The sequence below is a fragment of the Tasmannia lanceolata genome, unplaced genomic scaffold (assembly GCF_043159265.1).
Source record: "Tasmannia lanceolata isolate RefF3 unplaced genomic scaffold, GAP_Taslan_0.1 ptg000048l, whole genome shotgun sequence".
NCBI lineage: Eukaryota > Viridiplantae > Streptophyta > Magnoliopsida > Canellales > Winteraceae > Tasmannia > Tasmannia lanceolata.
This window is the reverse complement of record NW_027518725.1, coordinates 2,727,214-2,746,233: the sequence shown is the minus strand read 5'-3', so window position 1 is coordinate 2,746,233 and position 19,020 is coordinate 2,727,214. Positions and strand designations below refer to the sequence as shown.

Sequence of the window (19,020 nt, the reverse complement as noted above, 5' to 3'; positions counted from 1 at the left end):
TTTAATTATCGTTTTTTTTTTTTGGGGGGTTGTCTGCCTCTATTTCTCGCCTTGGATTGACGTTTCTCATGGAGTTGTAGTGTCTGCAAGACAGAAAGTGAGTTGGATCTCACGTTTGAAGAATTTGATTGGAAGAACCTCTTTATTGTTTGATATCCCATCTACACAGAGATGTGTATTTCTTCTTTCTTGTTTTTACAAAAAGAGAGTTTCGATTTTTAACAGGGGCTATCTCCAACGTTCTGGAAAAAAAAGGGCCGAGGGTCTTTCTTTCTTCCCCACAAGAAACGATCCGACCCTCTATTTCTAAATTCACAGACTTGTAGCCAATTGAGGGCACTCTATTTGGGGGTTCTATCGGCAGTGGAGGATTCCACTATTTAAACCCTCTCTTACCTTGCATCAGAGCACAAGAGACGAAGCCTCTTTGGGTCAATTTTTTTTTTTGCTGCCGAGAATTCACTCGGTGATACAACGAGATTTAACTCATTCGGAAATTTCTTCCAACTACAGACTTATTAGGGTCTCTTCTCTCTTATTTGGTCGGTGAATTTCACACCAATGCACTCGGTTTTTTGGCCGTGGGTTTCAAAGCAGTGCAATCGTTTTTGGGCGTGGGTTTATTCCCACACTAAATAAGGCTTGGCCGTGGCTTCTTCCCTCCCAGATTTGGCCATGGTTTCTCCCTCTAAGATTTGGCCGTGGGTTATTCTCCCACAGAAATTCGTTTGGGCGTGGTTTCTACTGCCCCAATTAGTTGAAAGTTTGGAACAAGGTGGAACTTGTATTGGGTTGAAGGTTCTTGTGGACGAATTTCTGTGGCGGACTAGTCGAAATTTTTTTTCCATCAAAAGCCCTCTCTTGACCAAGTGCTTGTGGCCGGCTCTTGGTCGTGGCTTTGCCTATCTTTCAACTCTTGTTGAATCCTCTTTGGGAGAACAACCAGTTGGTAGAGCACAACTTTGGCCTTATTTTGGAGCTCGGTTGTGACTTGGTTCTCGGATTCGATTCTTGGAGCTAGACCTGGAGTTGGTTCTCGCGGTTCAGGTATTGGATACGGTTCACGCGGTTCGTTGCGGTTCTCTCGGTTCGGGTCTTGGATTCGGTTTACGCGGTTCGTTATAGTTCTCGCGATTCCTCAATCAGGTGCACTCTTTCCAATTTTTACTTTTCTCTAAATTATTCTATGAAAAAGAATTCTGCTCCGATTGAGATGGTCAAACTTCAATCATTTGGTGGGACTGAGTTTAATTCATGGACGCGAAAGACTCAATTCGGTCTACAATATATGAATTGTTTTTACACCGTTTTGAGTACCTTTGCTGCCTCAAATGAAGAAGTTGATGAATCTCAATGGCATTCTTTTAAAAATGAAAAGTATAGGAAAAATGTGCAAGTGGGACTGGATGATCTCAAACGATTCTTTCGAATCGAAAATGAGAATCGAGCCAGGAATAACTTGGAGATGGTCAGACAGCAACAGTCTGCTGCTAACGCGGTGACATATCCGAAGAACTTTTCTCGAAAATCCAAGTCACCTAAAAGTGAACATCCCAAGTTGGAGGCCAAAATGACTATCTTTCAGAAAAAGAAGAGCAATTGCCCCAATTGTGGGACATGGGGTCACTTTGTTGCAGAGTGTAAACAACCTAAGAAGGCTAAATCTGACACACCACAAAAGGAAGCTCCTTTGATGATGGGCAGTGCTGAGCCTCAGAGTTTTGTTGCCTTGTTAGACAATGGTAAGGCCAGTACTTCTTCAGATTGGTGGTTAGATACAGGCGCCACCTGTCATGTTTGCAACTCTAAGAACCTACTTACAAATGTTGTTGCCGCGAAAGAGACTCTTATAGTGGTTAGTGGCGCAGAGACAGAAATTACTCACACTGGTACTGCGAACTTGGTCCTTTCTTCAGGACAAATACTAACTTTAAAAATTGTTAAAATAGTTCTTGCTCTTCAAAAGAATTTAATTTCTATTAGTCTTTTAGACTATGCTGGCATATGTACTTCATTTATGTGTGGTAGAGTAACTTTGATTGTTAACTCATACTATTTTGATTGTCTATATTTGATAGATGGTATGTTTGATTTGAGTTTAAATACTGAGACTGTTAGTTAGGATAGTTCATCGCTAATTGCTCATAAGTTGTTACACAACCGATTGGGACATGTGCACTATTAGAAAATGGTCTAACTTACTAATACTCATAAGATACCATTATATATGTCACTTACATTTGACAAGTGTGAGAGTTAGGAGTGATAGAGAATGAGAAGATACACATTGACAGGGTTCAAGGAATTCTGTGCCTCTTAGGGCGTAATCCTTGAACCTTCTGCTCCTCTCTCGCCTCAATCAAATGGCATAACTGAGTGTAAGAACATGACGTTAACTTAAGTGTTCAACTCCATGTTAATGTCAATTGACATGCCTAGTTGCATTTGAGGAGAGGCAGCTTTGACTGAAAATCACATCCTGAATAGAGTACCAAACTCAAATTGCTCTTCCACTCCGTATGAGTTATGGCATAAGCATCCTTGTAGATATGACACTCTTAAGATTTGGAGCTGTATTGCTTATGTAAGGATACCAGACCCTAGGAGACCTAAAGTGAGAACTAGAACAAACACTTGTGTTTATTTAGGAGGTGCAGAAGATAGTCTTGCTGCTCGGTTTTTGGATCTATCAACCAATATGGTTATAGAATCTCGAGATGCAGTTTTCTTTGAGAATAAATTTCTCAGAGATCAGGGTTTGACCATACCAGGTGATACAGAGATGGTTACAGAATTGCCGGTTGAGTCTGAACTAGTTACTTCTGACACTTGTCCCAATCTGATTTTTAATTCAGTTCCTGTAAGAGTTTCTACAAGAGATAGAGTACCCACAAATTTTGGTGATGACTTTGTGACCTACCATTTAGAGAATGATACATCATCCTATAAGGCAGCGATGCGATATAGGGACTCTTTGTTGTGGACAGAAGCCATTGATGATGAAATGAGCTCTTTGTTGCAAAATCTAACTTCGCAGCTAGTCGATTTGCCAAAAGGGGCTAAAATTGTGGGCTGTAGGTGGATATTGAAGAAGAAACTTAATCCTGACGGATCCATAGCTCGATATAAAGCACGTTTAGTAGCTAAGGGCTATACTCAAGTGAGTGGGATAGACTGCTTTGATGTCTTCTCACCGGTTTGTCATTTGGCCTGGATAAGAATTCTTCTTGCTTTGGCATCTATTGAGCATTTTATTGTGCATCAAATGGATGTAAAGACAGCTTTTCTCAATGGAGAACTGTAAGAGGAAATCTACATGAACCAACCTGAAGGGTTTGTCATGGAAGGTTTCGAGAACAAAGTTTGTAAGTTACACAAATCTTTGTATGGTCTTAAACAAGCACCTAAATTGTGGCATCAAAAATTTGACAAGGTAATAAAGAGCTTGGATTTTCTAATCAATTACTCGGATAAATGCCTTTACTATCGTTTTGTGTCGAATAAGGTCATGATTATTTGCTTGTATATAAATGTTTATTCTTGTTTCCAATCTCTCTCTGTGGTGAGTAATGTGAAACTAACCTTAGGTAAAGGATTCGACATGAAAGACCTGGGTGTTGTTGACACCATTCTTAGTATGAAAGTAAGTTTTGACAAGCAAGGAATTTTCCTTAGCCAAGCCCATTATCTTGAAAAACTACTTTCTTTATGGGGATGCAGTGAGTGCAAACCGATTGAGACACCATTTGATTATACCAAGAAGCTGATCTCTAATGAAGGAGACAGTGTGAATCAATTAGCTTATTCTCAACTGATTGGTAGTCTCATGTATGCTATGAGTTGCACTAGGCCAGACATAGCCTTTACAGTCGGCATGCTCAGTCGTTTCACTAGTAATCCTGGCCATGAGCACTGGGATGCCCTTATGAGGCTGATGAGATATCTTAAGGGTACTCATAATTATGCTCTTTGTTATGGTGGTCATCTTCCTGTATTGGAAGGATATTCTGATGCATCATGGGGCTCAAAATTAAAAGACAGTAAGTCTACCAGTGGTTATGTGTTTTACCCTGGGTGGAGCTGTTGTTGCATGGAAGTCGAAGAGACAGACTTACATTGCTCTGTCATCTATGGAATCAGAACTTTATGCTCTAGCTTATGCAGGAGATGAAGCAGAGTGGATAAAGAATCTGATTATGGACATTGCACTAACTCGGTTAAGGATTAATTCCTTACGTGTGTTCTGTGATAATCAAGCTACAATTACGATTGTGAAGAACTCATTCTTTAATGGTAAGAGGAGATATATTAGGTTGTAACATATCATGCTGAATTATCTCATTGAACACGGGATTATCACTTTGATTGATGTGAGATCGAAGGATAATATGGTCGATGCTCTCGTAAAGGGACTGAACAAAGATCGAATATTCAAAACTGTGGGGGAGATGGGGTTAAAGTCTGTATAGACATGACTTAACCTACATTTGTTATTTTGAATTTTGGAGTCTCCCTTTTGGCCAAGATAGGCACTTGATATGTTTCGATGATGTTTACAGTTGCTGTATGTCATTCCACATTTGATGACATGTCCTTGTTGGGAAAGGTTATTTCATTCCAAACTTGATGATTCCGCTTAGCTCAAATATGGATAAGATGACTGTAACATTCCAAATGAAAACATGAAATGGTTCTTTGCAAAAGAAACTATTAGGTCTTGTTCTTTATTGAAACTTGGCAATGATGAATGATTCTTTGCAAAAGAAGTTGTTTATGTCTTATTCTTTATTGAAACTTGACAATGATGCTTATGGTGAGAGTGATACTGATACTTTTTCAGCCATTTTAGAATTGTACTAAGTTCTTCTGGTAGAACTAGATACTTTCGTGAATTATGGAATTGTACTAAGTTCTTCTTCAGGTAGAACTAGATACGTTAGTGCTTTACACAAATGATTGGATTCATTTTCATGAAATCTATATTTGGTAATTCACAGGGATTGGCGAAAAAGGAGGAACTTGTCTTGATTTGGACTTTGATGAAGATGACTTACTTGATGAGTAAATCTTCTAAAGTCATAAAGACTATGCTTTCATTTCAGTATGAATAGAGTTCATTTTCTTTTGTGGAACTTTATTTTGGATCTCGATGAGAATCATACCCCATGAATGAATTCATCTAAGATCAGTGGGATTCACTTATATGTGAAACTACCTTTTGGTTGAGTTTAGCTTGTTATATATCTAAAACTCTTGGTTTTTTCAAGAAAGGATTCGTGTTTTCAGTTGGATTACAAATCTTTTATGATATAGACCATATGGTGATGTGGATGATTCAATATTTTGTTTTGAACAGTACACTATCTATCTATTGGATTGTGCTATATGTAGAACATATGAGGAGATTGTTGGGTATATAATATAACCCATGTATGTTCTAATATAAGCCCAATAAGATAATGGACCGGTGTAGTGGGCTTATTTGGGCTAGAGCCCACTAACCTATTAAAACCCTAGTGTATCTCTATATATAGAGGTTGGAGGCAACAAACTTGGTATTCCAAAGTAGATACCTTGGGTGTAATGCTTCAAGCAACCTCTTGCTTGACCTAATTCCTCTAACAGTGATTACGTTAGCGGAGTCGCCTTCGACAATTAGGGGACAAAGATTATGAGTGGCATACCACGTCAAACCGAACAGCAAATCCTTTGCCTTCGCTAACCTCAAAAAATGGATTTGTGGATTTGGCTAATTTTAATAATTTTACATGATGATATGACAATATAGTGGGAATTTGGGTAGGTTAAGTAAATATAATGTTTTATTTCCATATTAAAAATTTAGGGAGATGATATTTTCATCCCCTCTGCAATACGCATTCGCCCCCCCTTATAACATGAACAATGGGCAACTTTAACGCTTTTTGACGTCAATTAACGTTAAAAGGGGACGAATGCATACTGCATCGGGGTGAAAATATCATCGCCCAAAATTTACTGATCAATAACTCAAAATATGTGATTTTTTTTTTTTTTTTTTTTTGAAATGATTCTACTCTCGCCCAAGCACTCTCAACGTCAGAGTTCTGATGGGATCCAATGCACTGGTATGATCACATCTAAATCAAAACATGTGATAATTGTAATTTTTTTGCAATATTTAGAAAAAAATAGATTAAAGAGATCTAGACGTGTGTAGTGAATCCTAAAATATTGGAAACATGGGTACTTCACCAATTCGGAAGAATCCATGTAAGATAGGTATGGTGTGTGTGATTTGAAGACTAACTCAAAGTTTATGTGATGTTTGTGAAGGTTGGTGGGTAGCTCTAGTGCCACTGGACTTTCTACTGCTCAAATCTCATTTAAAGCCAGTGGAAAATGGTGAGTATAGATTTCTATTGTGTTTTTTTTTCTGAGTTATGTTTCTCTGAAATTTGGGGATGATGCAGTGGAGACCATGAAGTTCGTTGTGTGAAAAGAAAATTGTTGCTTGAAGCCCTTATAAAGGAGCTGCCTCATGACACCACCAAGTTTGGCTCCAAGGTGGTTTCCATTGAGGTAACAGGGAACTTAAAGCTGGTGCATTTAGCTGATGGATCAATTCTCAAAACTAAGGTAATAATGTGTAACGATCTAGTTGGCATCAGTAATAGGGAATTTCAGTATGGTTTTTTATTTATTTTTAAAGATGACCTTTAATTAACAAAAGAGGGTTACATCGAAGGGGAATTTCACTATGGTGTTTTCATTATCTCTTACTTAGGGAAATCACAGCTCAATGTTTAACAAATTTCATACATAAGTTACTATGATTGAATTAGCCATTAGCCATTTCCTTGTTCTACACTTTCAGGTCTTGGTAGGGTGTGATGGAGTGAACTCTATGGTTGGCAAATGGCTGGGTCTCCAAAAACCAGCATTTTCAGAGCGTTGGGCAGCAAGGGGACTTACAGAGTTTCCTGATGGTCATGGTTTCAAGCCCGAGGTCTTACAGTATTTCGGTGATGGCTTTCGGTCTGGTTTCTTACCTTGTGACGAAAAAACCATTTATTGGTTCTTCACTTTCTCGCCTTCTCCCGAAAGTAAACCTTTCCAAACTTGGATTATACTATTCACTCACATATATGCATATATCAAGTCTTTTTTCACTGGTTTCTGAATTTCTAGAGTTTGTTTTTTATGATAGACAAAGGCATGGAAGAAAGTGCATCTCAGATGACGGAGTACATGTTGAGCAAGCTTGGGAATGTGCCTTAAGAAGTAGCGAGTGTGATAGCAAAGAGCAAATGGGATACTGTCATTGCCTCTCCATTGAGATTCAGGTGGCCATGGCACTTGTTGTGGGGAGATATTTGCAAGGGGAATGTCTGTGTAGCTGGCGATGCGCTTCATCCCATGACGCCGGACCTTGGCCAGGGAGCGTGCTCGGCCTTAGAAGATGGCGTTGTTCTGGCGAGGTGCCTCGGAGAGGCTCTGTTGGAAAAGCCCAAAGGAGGAGCAAAGGAAGAAGAATATGAAAGGATAAAAAAGGGCATGGATAAGTACGCAAGGGAAAGAAGGTGGAGAGGAATTGAACTTATTACAACAGCTTATGTGTTGGGTTGGATACAACAGAGTGATGGGAAAGTGATCAACTACTTGAGGGATAAATGGTTGTCTAAAGGAATGGCAGAGATGCTTTTGAAGAAAGCTGATTTTGATTGTGGGAAACTCTATAGCCCTATATGATTAGGCTGTTTACACAGTTAAATCATCAGTATAATAATCATATGTAGTTTTGTCATATTTGGTAACTTTTGTTCTATACCCGTATGTGCTTAGTGTCTTATTTAATTTTCAAGAGTAGGAAAATTATCTTTGACACTCCAAAGACACTTTCGCTGACCAGTCTCATCACTCAGAATAATATGGCATTGGAGGAAACTCTAGCCAACGAAGGATGTATGTTGATCATCTGAGAATCAATATAAACTGGGAAAGTTCCTTGAAAATTTTGTTTATCTTGGAGGAACTACTACTTGTCAAAATGGCGCCGTACAATGAAAATGACCAAATGCCCTCTTTTTCTTCTCTTTCTTTAATTTTTGTTGTTTTTTTCATCTCCACCACCGCCGGCGACCATCCCAACAACTCGAAAGAGGAGTAGCAGCAGGAAGAAAAGGGGGAAGAGGATGAAAGGAGGAAGAAGGGGAAAAAAAAGAAGTGACGCTGGAAAAATGGGAAAGAAGAGGAGGAAGGAAAAACAAAGAGTTGAAGCCGGAAAAATGGAAAAAAAAAAAAAAAAAAAAAAAGGAGAGGAAGAAGAAAAGGAAAGGGAAATTTGGGTTTGATTCGGTAAGATTTGGGTTCGACCAGGTGAATTTGGGTTCGACCTGGAGCATTTGGGTCCGACTAGGTTAATTTCAAAATTGACCAAGTCAGACCCAAATCTCACATATAAGAATTGAAGAGCACAAATACACACTATTATTTTATTTATTTATTTATTTTTGAAAATTGACTTTTATTAATCCTTAGAATGTGAGGAGGGGACAAGATGTCCCCATCCATAATACATAGAATCCAGCCCAATACACTTACTGTAAATGAGTATTAGTGTCGAATTAAGACTGCCCATCCCCAATTCCCCCTACATTACCCGGTAAGCAAATTTGCATAGATTCGTGAAACACGCTGTGTTTTGCCAACACATCTACCCTTTCATTTGCGGTGCGCCTTCTGTGGGTGATTATCGGACGGATCGTTCTCACAATATCCTAAATTTCCCATATATAATTTTGCAGAAGCCATGGCCCTTTTGAATTGCCCAAAGCCCAGGAGATTACATTCGATGAATCGCCCTCAACGATCAGGGGTTTAGAAAAGTGAGATACGTACCATTGTAAACCAAACAAGAGTGCTCTCACTTCTGCCTCATTTGCGTCGCATTTCCAATGGGACCGGAGTATGACATCAGTAAATCCCCCTTTTCGTCCCTTAATATTCCGCCCACCCAATAGACACCAAGAAGAAGATTTGACCACAATAACAATAAGAAGAGTTAATTGTATTACCTTAGGCATTACATTGTCTCCTTGATGTAGACCTTATGCTGTATAAATGAAGCTCTCAGCCTTATGGTATGAGCTCCTTATAGACAAATGAAGTTTCTACAAATCCATATTAATCGGGCAATGGAATATCAGGATCTTTAGGATCTAAAGTCCGGGAACGCCAGAAGGAATAAGTGAATATATAGCACTTTGGTCTCAGAAGCAGAGCTTCGTAAGAATCCTTGAAAAATTGTTAAAGAAAAATAAACCTTGAAGTAGGGATGCAATATACCTTCTGAAATAAAGTGTTCGATTGCATCGAATCCACCCAAAAATCCGCCCAAAGTTATAATTAACAAACCGATATCTTCTGTAACGGCATCAGCCCCTGCCTTCCATCATCCTCCAATACTCCTAAGACGCAAAACCAAGTCATTTTCACCAGTCTTCTTCAGGTGTTCAACTATCCTATTAACATAAGGGGCTCTCAGTCGAATTCCTCTCTCAACCATTACATCAATCAGAGTTGCAGCTTCAACCAAATGATCCTGTTCACAAAGCCCGGCTAAAAGAACAGAGACAAACAATCTTTCTCCATTTCATAATACCAACTAAACCCATCAAGAGATTGCCCATCGAGACAAACTTCTTTTACCAAAGTGCTACTCGCCAATCCATCCAGCCTAACCCCACCAGCCAACATCCTCCTCACAAGGTTCTCCGCTTCCCCCACACTTCTCAATCTCAACAATGACACCACCATTGAACTATAACACTGACTACTCGAAAGACTTCCTTCTCCCACAATTCTATCAATCACCTTCTGAGCATCCTCTACATATCCTTCTTTACAAAGACCATCGAGAAGAGTACAAACTGTGGCTCGATTCGGAACACACCCATGCTTCCCCATTCGATCCAAAACCTCCACCGCCTCTTTCGCTCTCCCTGTCTCACAAAAACTCTGAATCAACGTCGTGTAAGTAACAACATTCGGCGCACAGTCACAATCACTCCCACCATCACTCCTCTTCTCCATCTCACTCAACAATTCCATCCCCATCTCCATCCTCTCACCCTTACAAAACCCTTCAAGCAACGCCGAATAAACAACTACATTCCTCAAACACCCCCATTTAGGCATTTCATTGAACACCCAGCGGGCGTCCTCTAATCGACCCACATTATAAAATCCTTTAATCATGGCAACACAAGTGATCATATCTGGGTATAATCCAATCATCCCCATCTCCCCCATCAACCCCTCTGCAACACCAATATCGTTTTTCTCCGCGAAAAGTCTGATTACTACAATATAAGAGGCAGTATCTGGCCTACAATTGAATTCCCCCATCCTTCTAAGAAACCCTAATGCCAGCTCAGCTAGCTTTGCTTCTTGACAGAGATTGAATATCACTTTGAATGTTTTGACTGAAACCCATGACATATCTCTTTTGTAATCATCCAAAATGTGGGTTAGGGTTTCTGGGTATTGAGAAATTTTGAGAAATTCAGAGGCTTTACTGTACATTAAACGGCTGTGTCTGTAATTGGATTGTTGGCCGGCCCAGATGAAGAACCTGAGGGCGAGAGACCGGTCTAGAGAGGATTTTTGTAAGACTTTTTCGACTGAGGATGCGTCTAAGTTTTTGCTCGTCTCACTGAGAGTTTTCTCGAGATTTTTTTCAGAAGGGTTTTTCTGTAAGAGGTTCCAGTAGCTCTCAGCTGCGGTTGTGAGGTTTTTGGAATGAGGGAGATGAGATAGAGATCAAGAGATTGAATGGGCGGCCATGATTTTACTGAAAAAATGTGAATGTTCATGGAATGGGAATTGAAAATGAATAAAGGAAAATTAGGGATTTGGGGAAGATCTCACCGATGAGAGAGGAGCGATAACGGGAGGATATGAGCAGAATCCGAATCTGCCATTACAAATTTGACTATGTAATGATGCTTGCATGATCTGGATCGTTCATATCAGGGGCAACCCCTTACTTATGGCAAGTTGTAAATAAGGCCATTCGATCATTTATTCTTATCATCCATTTTCACCATATAAAAACCCACCAAAACAAAGGGTTGCGTTACATGGTTTGATGTTAGTATGTATTATTTTAATTAAGAGATGTGGGTTTAAAATTTTTGATTCGTAGGTACGTCCCACTGTTTGGCCCCTCTGTTTTGATCATGGTTTTAAATTTTGGTTTCGGTACAAATTCCGGCCTCGGCCAAAACTGAAATTTCGGCCGAAATTCAGTAAAAAGATAGGAAATGTCGTTTCTTTGGGGCCGAAATTTGGTACATTTCAGATATTTCGGTTTCAATCTTGACTTTCGGTCAAAATTTAAAACCATGGTTTTGATCACATGCGACCCCACTATCTTATGAACATTCATATCATGGACCCCGAATACTAGTATCTACTACAATAAATGGTTCTGGATTGGTCTCTCTCTGTTTGGGTTCAATTTCATTTTTATCCAAATTATCTCTTTCCTTTCTAAGTTTTCAATTTTATGACATTTTCTTGTTTCTATTAATTTTTAATTTTTCGCTTCTCTAATTATGTTGGATTTTCCTTTTGGGTAGCTTTATTTTCTACTCATGGATTTTGGTTTGTTGATGAGATTTACATATAATTAGATGGTGTGCACCATCTTATAGATAGGATTTTAGCTGATTGTCCCCAATCTACTGATTAATTTTTGGCTCTATGTGAACAAGAAATGATAATAAGTTTCGGCAAAGCAACATGGCTGGTGATTTTCTTTAAAACAGTAAGTTCCTTCTGGCACAGATAAATGCTCACTGTGCTTCTTTAAAATCCTCGCAAATGATCACCCATGAAAATGCTCGCTTTGTATCCTTTCACATGCTCATTTTGTTGGATATAGCATCTTCAATATATTACTTTTCTAATTTAACAATCAATCATGTTTTCAATGGTTTTGATATTGTTGCTGACAGCCACTCAGGATCAGATACCTTGAACATCAGGACCTCAATAACTAAACAAATAAGTTCTCTACTAATTGAAATGATCCACCTAAAATAAATCTGGCCTGAATTTGTGTGTTTCAGTTGAAGAATCTGCCACAGCTGCAGCCGTGGAAGCTCTCCACTGTTTTGTTGAGATTTCTCTTAATTTCAACAAGTGAATTTGCCATGATAGTTTTAAAAATTCGGGTTCGAATGATTTTGTATGTGTTGTATACACTATTGATGTCTATTTAGTTTTATATCTGATAGCTTTAAAACTTTGGGTTGCAAGGGATCACCCACATTGAGCTTGAACAGCCCAAAACATGAAGCTGCAGTGAAGTTGCAAAAGTGCATAAATGCTTCCGAACAAGAATAAAGCCTGCAGAATATGATGTTCTTGCAGAGGAGGGCTGGTATGTTTCTCTGCATCTCCTGTTTATAGTTTTCTTGCTTCTTTTGTTCTTCAACATTTTAAAGGATTTACTTTCATGCCCTAATTTAGCTGGAAGTTATTTTTGAGCCATCTATCATATAGCTGTTATGGATTTTCATCGTATTTGATTCCCTCAATCCATGTGCCTTTTATTTCCTAATATTTGCTTCTCTGTGTCACTGAACTTCCTGTTTTGGGGAACATTCTTGAACATATCTCTTGTCTCCAGTAGTATTTGCCTTTTATTTGCTAATATTTACAAAAAGGTTGCCACCCAGCCCTAGATATGAAAATCAACCCTTCCTTTGCCCATTTTTTGTAAGATCTTCCCCAAATGGAATGGAATCTTGTCCAAGATCATGTTCTTTCAATCAAACGGTCACAACCTTCCCAATCTTACTATCTCTCCCAAGCAAGAAATCCGTTTTAAATGAAAAAGAACCAATTTTTCTTCTCAATCAAACACATTTTTTTTTTGAAGAAGGCAACAGAATATGTATATATAGATGAATAAGCAGAACCGAGATGGTCCTGTAGGAACAATGAGAAAAGAAAATAGCAAGACAATAACTCAAGGGGGGAGATAGTCAAAACACTCCAGATCGGCCCGAGAAACACCGCTCTTAGCCAGGGAGTCGGCTGCCACATTGGCCGATCTCCGGATATGCTGAAAGACCATGGAGTAGCCCTTTGCTCTATCCTCTATCTCCTCAAAGAAAGGCACAAGTCGCCAAGGGGGAGAAGCGGCTCCCGAAAGCCAGCGAATAACATTTACGGAGTCGCCTTCGACTATCAGTCTGTCGCACTCCAAGCAAGGCATGGAGAGAATCCCGCTGTGAACGGCTCTAACCTCCGCCTCAGTCGAGTCGGCAAATCCAAGAGGCCCCCCGAATAGGCCCAAATGACTTCCTCTTTGTGATTCCGACATAACCCCCCCCACTCCAGCCGCTCCTGGGTTGCCGATAGAGGAACCGTCAAAATTGAGCTTCAAAGACCCCGGCGGAGGGGGAGACCAGGAGGGCCGAGATTTCACTTTGGTAACTGATTCCATACATATGGTTGGCCACCCTTCCCAGAGGGCATAAGCAGAAACAAACCGAAAAAGAGGAAGTGAACGGGCCCAGGAGATGACCGCTGCTACCACCTGTATATAAATCCAATATGGGGACCTGACCTTCCCTTCGAAGACACGCGCATTCCGCTCTTTCCACAAGAACCACCAGGAGGCTAATAGACACATCTTCCACAAAATTCTGCCTTTCCTCTTCCACGGAGCCCAATCCCAACTCCGAATAAATTCGGCCATAGAATTGGAAGGAACCCAACTGACTCCAAATCTAGTAAAGAGATGACCCCAAATATGGGAAGCAACCTTGCAATGTATAAAGAGGTGGTCGATGGATTCCCCGGCGGATAGACATAGGGGGCAGTGATCCACCAGCCACATTCCTCTCTTCCGCAAGAAATCCATCGTCTGAATTCGGCCCCAGCTCACCGACCACCCAAAGAAAGCAACTCTTGGAGGGCACGCATGGCGCCAAACCGCGGAGGACGCATGTTCCACTAGATTGGGGATCAGATGGTGATAAAAAGATTTAACGGAGAAAATCCCCGACGGATTCCAAATCCAAATTCGACGATCTACGCTCGAAAACTTGATGAAGCAAGAGTCCAATAAGGAGATGAGGGCGCTGTAATCGCTTAACTCCCGAACAAAGAAGGCTCTTCGAAACTTAGGAGCCCACTCCACTTGCCCTTGAACCCGAGCGAAACATTCCGATACCCAAGCCTCTTTCTGAGAAGATACTAAGGCAGGAAACAAAACTCGGAGAGAATCAGACGAACACCAAGGGTCTTGCCAAAACCGAATGTGATCCCCCCTATAGACTCTGAAGCGAACTCCAGGGGCAAATAGGGACTTCAAACGCAATATGTCCCTCAATACCGTGATCCCTTTGTTTTTAAAATTATCAACGGAGTCCCAATTCCCATGAGAGGAACCATACTTACTGGCAATGACCCGAACCCACAAGGAGGAGTGTTCTTCTCCATATCTCCACAACCACTTGCCCATAAGGGCCTGATTAAAGAGCTGGATTCTCCTGATACCCAAACCTCCATTTTTAATTGGCGAGCATACTAGACGCCATTTAAGCAGGGAGACCCCCTTGGAAGGCCCTGAACCACCCCACAGAAATCGTCTCTGAATTTGCTCTATGCGCTTAGCAACAGAAGCGGGACAATGAAAAAGGGATAGAAAATAAATCGGCATATTAGAGAGAACGGCCTTTATAAGCACCAATCTACCTCCTTTGGAAACCAACCGGCGCTTCCAGGTGGCCAACCGACGCTCAATCCTTTGTATAATAGGAGCCCATAGGTTGTGTCTCGGACGGCCCACCCCGAGAGGGAGACCCAAACAGGTAGCGGGAAAGACATCTAGACCGCACCCCATAATTCCGGCGAAGGAGGAAGCATCGCTCTCAGATACATTAATCGCATACAGCCGAGATTTGCCAAAATTGGATCGTTGACCTGAGACCATCTCATAACACCGAAGCATGGCTTTAAGGTTGAGAAGCTGGGAGAGGACCGGAGAACAGAACAGAAGGGTGTCATCCGCAAACTGAAGCAGCGAGATTTCCACCTTGCCATTTCCAATTAGGAACCCTTTATATAGCTCCATGTCACTACCTTTTTTCAGTATACTGCATAAGGATTCGGCCACTATCAAGAAAAGAAATGGAGAGAGAGGGTCGCCCTGCCGCAATCCTCTAGAGGATTTGAAGAATCCTTTTGCTGAGCCGTTGAGGAGAACAGAAAACCATGCAGATGATAAGCAATTCCGGATCCACCCTCTCCACCTTTCCCCAAAACCCATACGACCCATAAGATAGTCTAAAGCGGCCCAATCACACGGTCATACGCTTTCTCCATATCAAGCTTGCATAAGATGCCGCCTTCCCCTGTCCTCCGGTAATAGTCAATGGCCTCATTTGCTGTTAAGGAACAATCAAGAATTTGACGATTGCCTAGAAAAGCACTCTGATTTACCGAAATAATAGATGAAAGAACCACTTTGATACGGTCCGCCAGCACCTTCGCAATGAAATCCGTTAAATTAGAAATCCGTTTTAAATGAAAAAGAACCCATTTTTCTTCTCAATCAAACACATTTTCACACCCATTATTTCCAAAAAACTATCCAAATCAGATTCTTTAAAAAAAAAAAAAAAAAAAAAAAGCCTTAATTGATTCTCTAAAAACAGTATTTTTCTCCTTCTTTCACCTATAAATACCCACCTTTGCTACCACATTGAAACCATGAAATTCACAAGAGTAAAGTCTCACATAAAGCCTTCAATCTCTCAAACACTTTCATGTTTTTTAAGCAAAGTTTACTGCTTTCCTGCTTGTTCTATTTTATCCCTTAACCAATTTTAGTTCTTCTCAAAACATCCCTGTTAAAGGTCTTTTGCAAAACATTACAAAGTCTAATTACAAAATCTGTACACTTTCATGAGTCCTATCTAGCCTATTCAATATTTTCATCTCTAAAGTTGATTTCCCAAATTGTAGGCTTGTCTGGACTTTTCTGTTTGCAGGACTAACTTTCCATAATTTAAATCAAGCCTTGCATCTTGTCATATAAACACGGATAGATCAGTTTAAATTATCAAACAGCTAATAAGCCCCTTCCTGTGCCGCTGCATTTCAGCCGGTTACTTGCCGTTTGGACCCAACATATTGTAACTGCAAATAAAACCCTTTGCTGCCTCTTAACAGTTGCTCCAAGCTCACCATAACAGCCTAAGGACAACTCGCCAAGCTTTCCATAACAGGTCACTACTTCAAATCCTGAAATTCTCATAAAGTGGTCCAAACCTTAGCCTTGAATAACATTCCAACTCCTGCAGTCATATTGAACCTAATTTGAATCCCACCATTAGATTTCAATCCGAATCTCCAAGACCCTTACCTAACTAGGACCCAAAATCTAAACTTCATAAGTTTTCAATTGGATGTCGGGTTATATTAGAAAGTGTCATTTTTTCGTCTTGTCACATCATTTTTTTTAAAAAACTTTTGTGGTAGGGTAGAGGAGAGGGAAAATGTGTCACCAGAAATTTGAGCACGCTAGGCACAGGTCACTTGGGTTTCTCCCAAAGGTGATTTGGATTAAAGCTGTAGTTTTTTCTAACAACATGTCTTCTTTATGTTTAGATGATTCTCCTGCTATAATCTTTTTTTTTGCCCTGTGCCTCCCAGACGCAGCTGGATTGTGGATTCATTAACAGGGAAAATACAATTATCCGCAGATTGAGATTAGAAAAGCTGAACCTAGGCCAATTTCTGTTCTTAATGGAGCTCTTTTTCAACGACTCAAGTGGTTTTGATGAAGTGAAAGATTCAAGGATGAGTAGAAACTCATTTGTTGTCTCCAGACGTTTCTTCTTAAGCCCATCTCAATGAATTAGTGGTTAAACAATCCTACTTTAATTGACTGCTATTTCTTTTGTGACAATAGTCTTGAAGCAATTGCCAGTGGCTGCATTGAACTTAACACATAATGAAGTTAATGGCTGGACTGGAGCATTCCATTTACCTCAAGACAAAATTAGTATATAACTAACTGCATGCATTCCATTTACCTCAATACAAAATTAGTATCCGAATTCGGTCAATGGCCATCAGGTCACTAAACTAAAATAAATTAATAAAAAGCAAATAAAATAAAATAATAACTAATGTTTAAATAGAGTTTTTGTACTCTCCATTTTTGTCTTTATTCTTGAGAGCTTTTCTTTCCTATTTTTCTAAAATAGTGAAGATCAATGAGGACTAGTTCCGTTTCTCAGACTCGAAGCTCTAACTGGGAGAGGGAGGGCTTGAAGAGCGGAGAATGCTTGACAGTGATCCCACATTCATCGTATGTTGTACCTGCAATTTAAGTATTTGAGAATATTAAACTAAACATTGAACTATCACTAATGATATCAACCAAGTACAAAGAATTCACTAGTTAATTAAACCCATCCAATAAAAACATAATGGTTGGAGTATGGTGAATCTGACCTTGCAGAAGAGACAACAGAACTTATAACCCGTCGTTTTGATAATACTCTTACTCTTGCAAAAGCTACACTCCTTTCCATTTTTCAATAGCTCATTTCGCCTTCTACTCAAGTGCACTACCTTGATTTTGTTCAAACTGTAGGGCTGCACCAAATTAATGATATATATATATATATATATATATATATATATATATATATATATATATATATATATATATATATAGAGAGAGAGAGAGAGAGAGAGAAAAGTGTTTCTAGTCCGGCCGACTAGAGATCATTCTCTAGTCCGCCACCCAAAAACACATGGGTCCCACATATTTGGGTGATGCAAAGCATTCATTTGATGGGCCCTGACATAGAGACGGTGTCCACAAGAAATTAGCTTCATAGGATCATCCCAACCCTATGATTTGTGGAGCTTAAAATGGACGGCTATAAACCGCCACAAATCTGTCCATTTTTTAACTCCACAAATCGAAGGGTTAAGAAGATCCTATGAAGCTGAATTTTTGTGGACATCCTATCTATGATGAGGCCTATCAAATGAATGCTTTAGATCACCCAAATATGTGGGACCCATGTGTTTTTAGGTGGCGGACTAGAGAATGATCTCTAGTCGGCCAGACTAGAAACACTTTTCTTATATATATATATATATATATATATATATATATATATGAGGAAAGTGAAGCTACACCACCGGTGTAGCTAACTTAGCTACACCGCCGGCTTAAAATACAATGGGCTTTACACGTTCATTTTTGCCTCCACAAATCGTAGGGTTGGGATGATCCTATGGAGCTGATTTTTGGTGGACACCCTATTTATTGAGGGCCAATCAAATGAAATCTTTGGATCACCAAAACAATGTGGGCCCATTGTATTTTAAGCCGGCGGTGTAGCTAAGTTAGCTACACCGGCGGTGTAGCTTCACTTTCATCTCTCTCTCTCTCTCTCTCTCTATATATATATATATATATATATATATATATATATATATATATATATATATATAGAGGAAAGTGAAGCTACACATACGTGTAGCTAACTTAGCTACACCGACGGCTTAAAATACAGTGGGCCCACATTGTTTGGGTGATCCAAACCATTCATTTGATAGGCCCTCACATTGATAGGGTGTGCCCAAAAAATCAGCTCCATCGGATGATCCCAACCCTTCAAACTGTTGAGGCAAAAATGGACAGATTTGTGAAGGCTTTTACACGTCCATTTTTGCCTCCACAAATCGTAGGGTTGGGATGATCCTATGGAGCTCATTTTTTGGGCACACCCTATCTATGTGAGGGTCCATCAAATGAATGGTTTGCATCATCGAAAGAATGTGGGGCCCATTGTATTTTAAGGCGTCAGTGTAGCTAAGTTAGCTACACGTATGTGTAGCTACACTTTTCTCTCTCTCTCTCTCTCTCTCTCTCTATATATATATATATATATATATATATATATATATAGAGAGAGAGAGAGAGAGAGA

General features: G+C 39.9%; 1 protein-coding gene, 1 long non-coding RNA gene and 1 pseudogene across 2 annotated transcripts in view; 2 read left to right on the top strand and 1 right to left on the bottom strand.

The window, feature by feature from the left end:
* Positions 1-6,489: 6,489 nt before the first annotated feature.
* The window catches only part of LOC143864188 (monooxygenase 2-like), a 34,071-nt gene continuing 21,540 nt past the window's right edge, over positions 6,490-19,020 (top strand). Inside the window, exon 1 of the mRNA XM_077375070.1 lies at positions 6,490-6,618. Within this exon, the coding sequence (XP_077231185.1) occupies positions 6,596-6,618 (23 nt within the window). The 5' untranslated portion in view covers positions 6,490-6,595. The remainder of the gene's footprint in view (positions 6,619-19,020) is intronic.
* Positions 9,183-10,779, bottom strand: LOC143864425 (pentatricopeptide repeat-containing protein At5g47360 pseudogene; annotated as a pseudogene).
* On the top strand, positions 11,717-17,038 carry LOC143864113 (uncharacterized). Its single transcript, XR_013241089.1, has 3 exons — positions 11,717-12,430; positions 16,546-16,619; positions 16,720-17,038. It is a non-coding gene; the product is annotated as an uncharacterized LOC143864113 (long non-coding RNA).